Genomic DNA, 7,488 nt, shown 5'->3' with positions numbered 1-7,488 from the left:
ATCCAGCCAGTTAAACTCCGGTGTTACAAGACGATAATTCAACGATTTGGTCTGTTGAATCCATTTCTTTTATGTTCCTAACCTAAATTATTGTAAGCGCGTCAAGCAGTCAAGCATGTTACGCGTTTGGGCATACGGTTGACATAGTATTTTGGTTTTTTTTTTTTAAATTTTACTTCTCTCTTACATCGATGAAGTGATTGTCTGAAACACACAGCAGCAATTCTGGTTATTAAGTATTAAATATTACAAAGAAGTTTATGGTATATATAAACGCGAATACTCAACAATGACAAACAGCTGGCAAGGCATAAATGGGCCAGTAAACTCAATGGTAAATATATATATAGTTATATGCAGCTTTATAAATATTTCCACATAGATATTTTTTATGTATATTGTGGAATTTGAAGAAAAACTATTCATTTTTATCAAAAATATTTTCATTAAGATGGAATAGCTTTTTGAAGAACATTAAAATTCAATAAAAACTTATTGCGTGTTTTTCAGTATTATTCATTCATTAACTGAATTTTTTGATAGATGTCCCATTTATTTTGTTACAGGATCTGGAACATAACGAATTCTTGAAACGCATAAGAAAATCATTGTACTATTCTAAATTACCAAAAATTAATTGCCTAAGTTTACCAGTTACTGGTTAGTATAATGTTGAATTGTAAAAGCTAGCTTCATTACAATTTATTGGCCATATATGACTTCTATATATATTTGTATTTTATTTTGTTGTATATTTGTTTCATAATATTATTATGTACAAAGATAAATTTAAAGTTATTGATTTAAAAAAGTAAGATTCACAAATTAATTTTTTTATGTTTTCAGAATTGGCAGCTGAGTTTTTTACAGAAGCAAAAAGTGATCATACATTAGAAAAACTTGATGTGGAGGAAGCAAGCAGAATATCTAGAAATGCATGTGTTTCTCCTTGCTCGCTTGTATTAGCTTTGCTGTATATTGAAAGATTAAAGAACTGTAATCCAGAATATCTTCAACAAGTAGCACCATCTGAGCTATTCTTAGTTTCCTTGGTAATTATTTTTACAGCATTGCAATTATTATTAGTTAAATTATAGTTAGATTTAAAAAATAATTTATATGTTATAATATTATTCAAATAAACTTTTGTCACAATTATCAGATGGTAGCCAGTAAATTTCTGCACGATGATGGTGAGGAAGATGAAGTTTTCAACAAAGAATGGGCAAATTCAGGACAAGTGACTATATCTCGGATGAATAAACTGGAAAAAGATTTTCTTGCTGCAATCGTAAGCACATTGTCCTATATATTGTTTTCAAATAATAAAATATATTGTTACAAAATTATGGCTAAAATTAAATAAAACTGATTAAATCTCTCTGTGGTATTATCAAATTACAGTTCTAATTAAATTTTGATTTAACTTGGTGTTTAAAATTTCTCTAATTTAATTCAATTTATGATTGTTTTTATGTGAGAAAATTGAATTATCTGTATTAAAGCGTGTTTTAATTAAATAAGTTTTTTGAAGCTATATATTAAAGAATAGAAAATCAAATTACACATTATTCTCATTTATTTATATAATCAAACTTATCAACTTAATAAAAAAATTGTTTATTACAATCAAATAATACCATAATTAAAATATTTACTATTTATCAAAGATTTTTTTATGTTATAGAATTGGACGATATTAGTACAGCAACAAGATTTTTGGGAAAAATTGCAACGACTAGAGAAAGATGTAGCATATCGGGAAGTACAAAAACGTGGATGGTGTTCGTATACAGAATTGAATTGTCTGCTAAATTCTGTTCAACTAATTGCAATCGCGCAAACCCTGATAAATGTCTCCTCGATCTGCTTGGCGACCTATACCGTTGGTTTGGTAACTCTCGTAGGATCCACTCTGATTGCCCATTTTGTTGCACAAAGTTATTTACCTGGAGCTTCGCTAAGTCCGGGACAACCTACGAATCTGCAAACGAATTTCATGTCAACTGATTTAATTGATATATCAATGAATACACAATCTCAAGAAATCAACGATAATCTTTCGATATCTGGTTCGTTGATCCGAAACGAGAGCGTTGATTATTCTACCGAGATCGATAATGATGATAACGACATAGCTGGTTGGCAGTGGTGGCTCAATTCCATGATGACTTGGTTACCCGAGTATTGCATCTTGGAGGACGATGTCGAGTTTACAAATTCCACTAGGAAATTGTACATTACTAACAAGTTTTCCTTTAATTCGACGCAAGATATGAAAATAAGAAAGATGGAAAAGATAGACAAGATGAAAGATTTTGCACCAGAAGACTATCGTCGCAATGTAAATTGGAAGGAAGCATTAGGAAACATTATAATCTCCATCAGACTGATAGTTGGAAACGATCGGGCCAATTACATTATGAAAGTCGTTCAGTCATCAATATCTTTAAACATTTACTATTAGCTTCCTAACGCTTTGCCTAAACTATCTCTTTAGATATATATCTGTATTTTTTGTACTAACTTTTTGTAATATAACATTCGATACTAACGTGTTTTTCCAAATAAATATCCGATATTGCATACTGCGAGAGAGAACATTATGTGTGTTTCTATCATCTAAAGACATTAAATATTATATAATTTATTTGATTTTACAAGAAATAAATATACGAATAAGCGAACGAAAACGGTCAATATTCTATTAGAAGCTAAAACTATTTTCTTTTTTCTAGTTTTATTTCTACATAACAAGTAAAAAATAAGTTTCTTCTTTACTTGCTTTTATTTAATAGAGTCAGTGCTGGATTAAAATGCTAATACAGTATCATGCAAGAAATAAAAACTTTGTTATAATAAAAAAAAAGAAAATAAATACTAGATAAAAAAGAAAAATTATGATATTACACACACATACCATGTTCTTTACATTTACAGCCTATTCATTTATATATATTAACATCCTATACATTTATATATTAAATACATTTGTTGTGAGACAAATTGTGTTATTGTGGCAATTAAACATTAAAATTATAGAAGTCTATAGGCCTTTTTGAGACAAAGAGTGCTTACTATAAGTGAAATGTTTACAGTCCCATGTGCAAATTAACTTAATTCATTTCTCAGTCGTTTTTCAAGCAATTCAGCTACTGCGGAAAAGCGCGGCTATTGGTATAGGCGTCATACCAATGAGACATCCAATCGTAACTCCGATGACTCGGCCCTGTATTAAATAGAAAAATTGTTCATATGAGTTACATTACAAATAATTTCGCTAAATAAAAATTTATGCCAAATTTTAATTTTCTCGAAATTTCTTCGTGCAAAAATAGTTATAATGATCTCAATAACCCCCTGTCCTGTAACTGTTTCCCCTAAAATTAATAATGTAAACTTCTAAAATAGCAATATAAAGAAATTCCTTAAGAGATACATGGTTATGTAAATTTAGTTATTTATATATTATATATATATATAATAGTTTAATATTTAAAAATTGGTTTTTCTGATTTCATTTCTAAATTTTAATATATATATATATTAAATATAAATTATATATACATACACATTAATGTTATAATTTCAATAAATAGATAAATAATATACAAAATAAATAAATTTTTATATTTCCATTGCTATATTCGAAAATAATAATTTAATAACATATGACAAAGCAATCATACCAAGTTTGCTGCTATTCGTGTCCTAGGTAGATTCAATTGTGCTAATGTCAACTTGGGCGCTTTGAAGCCAACTTTCTGAGCGAACATCTCAACATAATGCACTGAACCGATTCCAATGACATCGGATACCGTGTTGCCCAACGCGGCTGCTGCCATGGTCGAAATCGGAAACCTTCTATTCAAGATCAATTCGATTTGATCGCCCTGAAACATTGATCTTAAAAGTTGGCACGCAATAGAACAGTGAAAACCTATGAGATACATACAGCAACAATCATGATGAAGTTGTCAAGAAAACCAAATCCAACGAATGGAATTGCGTTCGCAATTGCGACTGCAAAAATAGAATAATTGTCTGAGATTATTTGCATTTTCAACCGGAATTATTTATGAGAGAGATGTAAATTATTATATATATAGAAAACTTTTGCATATTTTGCATTTGAAGCTTTATTAAAATAAGATCTCTTTCATTAAAATCTTGTTAACTGTTTTGCTCAAAATTTAATCAATGCCTTTAAATATTAAATAATTGTGTAATAAGCTTTAATATCAGATCAAAACTTACTTGAAAAATTCTGAAATTTATATTTAATTATGATCTTGAAAATATATAAAATTATCAAATATTTAAATACAAAAAATACAGCTTCTAAGTAACATAAATAATCATTGTGTTATCATATATATAATAGTTAACTTGTTAACAATAATCTTTTTACATGGAACAGCACTAATTAACATATCATGCAAGGGAGCAAGCATGAGATGGCTAAGAGACAAATGCAACTAATTGTTTGCTTGCAAACATATAATTAAACAGCTGTGATGACATGGAAAATAGTATGTACCTAGCGTCAGATCTTTTGTAGTTGGTTCTGGAACGGTTTCAACTGCAATGAGAAAAAGTATATACTATGAATCTACAATTGTTCAACTAGAATTATAAGAAATATAATTATTTAATAAAACTAGCAAGCACCAAATACTACAAGACGAATTTATTCTACTCTTCATACACGGTCGAACAATTAAGTTTCAAGGTTCGCTTCGCATTTCCGAATGTTTAATCCGTTTGTGCTGCTATTTTAGGAAGTTATTCACAACTCAATTCAACATATATAGTGTAAGTTTTAAATTATTTAGTTCAATAGTTAATGAGCTACAGTTACGAAGTTGTGTTACAAAATTTTTTTTTCAAATAAATGAATGGAAGGAACGCTTGAACAACGCGCCAACATTAAATTCTGCATTAAATTAGAAAAGTTGCAACGTTAACCAACAGAAACGTTACAAATGATTCAAGCCTAGAGTCTATGCATAAGAGTAACGGTATGTAGATATAGATGACATAAAAAGAAACGTGATTAAATTTTGAAAAAGTTTGCTTCAAAAGATTATCAAAGCTGCTTTGAGCAATGGCAAAGATGTTGGACTAAGTGTAATGAATTAGATGGTGATTACACTGAAACTTTTTAACTGTCTAAGATTTGTATGATTAAACATAAATTTTGTATGCAAAACTTAATTGTTGCACCATATATTTGAAAATTATACATTTAAAGTAATTCTTGAAATATTTTTTAATGAAAATATTTCAAATAAGAAAGAAGAAATTTTTAGGTAAAAAAAAAAAAAAACTGTTGAAGAATTATTTCTAATAGTGTATCATAGGGAAAATGAATACAGAAATAAGGGAAGGGTTTCACGACTACAGAATATCCTTAAACTTTTGCAAAAATATATAATCATTTTAGCATAATAGAAGTACAAATCTGCCTATATAATGTGGGATAAATTTAAAATAATTTAAATAAATAATTACTTCAGAAATACTAGAAATTTTATGATATTGAAAAATAAAATGTATGGAAGTAGAAAAAATTAATGTAAACAATCAGTTTGTGGAAATCATCCACAGTAGAAAAACAGTTTAAAAAAACTGTTTAAAAAAGGAGAAAATCAGGGAGAAATGTTCAAAGTATTACCTAACTGTGGTACTGTGGTTCATCGTGAAACATCCAAAAAGTTGTGTCAGAATAGAAGAAATAGGTAAGAGGGTTAGTGTAATTAGAAAAAGAGAAAGAGAAGAAAAGAGAATGAGAGAATGGGGAAAGTTCAACTTACAGAATAACATCCATGGAGATCGCATTGCAGGAAAAAGATTCCATTATATCCAAAGATAAATAACAGTCGAGGGTGTTAATTTTATTTTGCGACATCTATAGATGATAAATCTAAGTTAATGTTTGTAACACTTTATGAATGTAACAAAGACTGGTACACCTCATCAAAGATATTAAAATAAAACTGCGCTTCCTTCTTCAACTTTTCCTTCCTTAACAAATAGAGCAATAAAATATGATTCAAATAATAAAGAGGAATATTCTTACCATACTTGCGACTTAACCAGTCATCTGGCATGGGACAAAAGGTTCCTGTAGGATCCACCTCACCCAGTGATGGTATTTTGCTAGGTCTGCCAAGCTGGCTCCTCCATCGGAAAGCTGCCAATTGACCTAGCAAAAAGGCAAAAAACTTATAAAATTAAAAATTAAAAATTAAATTTTTTAAAATTATATATATAGTTATGAATAATAAACATAAAATTCCATTAATAGAAATTTTCTATTAATTCTTGAGTCTCAAAATAAAATAAGTATTATATATTAACAATCAAACATTTGTTAAACAGCACAAGTTCTTTACAGTTTCTCCATAAGAAATGTGCTTACCTTTATAGCCAGCTTTTTCCTCCTCTGATTTGCATTCATTCAATGCCGCCAAAAACAGCTTACGCTGTTCCGAGGTGAGCTTCAAAGTCAGTTCCTTTGCTTGTTGCTTCGTCAAAGCTTCGATGATAGCGTCAGAAGAGATTGGAGTTTTCATAGAAGAGAACTTTTTATTCAGGATGTCAACGATGCATGACGTGAACGACGTGGGGCAATATCGCGACAATGCATTATTGCGATTATTAGAATAACATGATTGTTTAATGTTGAGTTGTGCGATGTCCCTCGAAAAAAATCCTCGCCGACTAAAGGCTGTCATCGACACGCACATCTTGTCAAAATTCAAAAATTCGGACGCTTCAAATGAGAGGCGATTTATTCGTCGAATCGTGGAATATCTAGCGCGTTATCTTGTGAAGAAAGCCTCTTGAAAATTGTCTGGAACAAACTGATAAGTGCTGAAAAAGGTTCAAGGACCTGATGATAACGAACGGAGCTTCTTCGAGGCGATGACGTCAAACGCAAGGAAATTCGAACCCATTCGTGTTGATAGAAGGGACAAATCAGGATAAATCTTTGCGCACATGCGTAAATATATAAATTGACACACGTGATTATCTGACAGTTTCTTTCATTTTTTTAGAGTCCATACATTTTTTCACATTTATAATACTATTCTGTCTCTTATTTTAGTTGATATTTTTAAATACATTTCCTTTACTTTTCTATGATGAGTATAGCGAGGGACATGACTGAAGACATGTGCGAAGGATTTTTCCCTCTTTTCGATGTGTTCAAAAATTCTATCTTAGGAATAAAGTGTCAATTTCAATTGACTAATCAGAAGCAAAGATTTTTTTGTTCTGATTGGTCAATTGAATGCTATTGACGAGTATGATTTTCGAACGCACCCAAACGTCACTTTCTTGTTTGCACTTTTTGCATCCAGATTTCTTCTGATTCATTCTGACCCATGGATAAAAGCTGTACGCTCGTTGGTCTATCACGCATGGCGTCTGTTGCGGGAGCCATTGTCCGTGTAACAGCCAATCAGAAAGCACGGAAAT

At 30.2% G+C, this 7,488-nt stretch overlaps 2 protein-coding genes across 3 annotated transcripts; one reads left to right on the top strand and one right to left on the bottom strand.

The window, feature by feature from the left end:
• Positions 1 to 12: 12 nt before the first annotated feature.
• LOC126851997 (protein CNPPD1) lies at positions 13 to 3,308 on the top strand. The gene is made up of 5 exons (XM_050596429.1): positions 13 to 334; positions 567 to 660; positions 847 to 1,052; positions 1,163 to 1,291; positions 1,688 to 3,308. Exons 1-5 carry the CDS (start codon positions 290 to 292, stop codon positions 2,465 to 2,467), a joined length of 1,254 nt encoding a protein of 417 aa, XP_050452386.1. The 5' UTR covers positions 13 to 289; the 3' UTR covers positions 2,468 to 3,308.
• Positions 2,925 to 7,179, bottom strand: LOC126852018 (uncharacterized). 2 transcript variants are annotated; one of them, XM_050596477.1, is made up of 6 exons: positions 6,425 to 7,179; positions 6,083 to 6,208; positions 4,541 to 4,582; positions 3,956 to 4,023; positions 3,690 to 3,893; positions 2,925 to 3,229 (listed from the first exon to the last, which is right to left on the bottom strand). In XM_050596477.1, exons 1-6 carry the CDS (start codon positions 6,750 to 6,752, stop codon positions 3,149 to 3,151), a joined length of 849 nt encoding a protein of 282 aa, XP_050452434.1. In that variant the 5' UTR covers positions 6,753 to 7,179; the 3' UTR covers positions 2,925 to 3,148. The 2 variants fall into 2 exon arrangements, with proteins under 2 accessions (XP_050452434.1, XP_050452435.1); XM_050596478.1 differs by having other exon boundaries at positions 4,541 to 4,567.
• Positions 7,180 to 7,488: the final 309 nt, after the last annotated feature.

The sequence above is a fragment of the Cataglyphis hispanica genome, chromosome 9 (genome assembly GCF_021464435.1).
Source record: "Cataglyphis hispanica isolate Lineage 1 chromosome 9, ULB_Chis1_1.0, whole genome shotgun sequence".
In the NCBI taxonomy this organism is placed as follows: domain Eukaryota; kingdom Metazoa; phylum Arthropoda; class Insecta; order Hymenoptera; family Formicidae; genus Cataglyphis; species Cataglyphis hispanica.
This window is presented reverse-complemented; position numbering and strand designations above follow the sequence as displayed.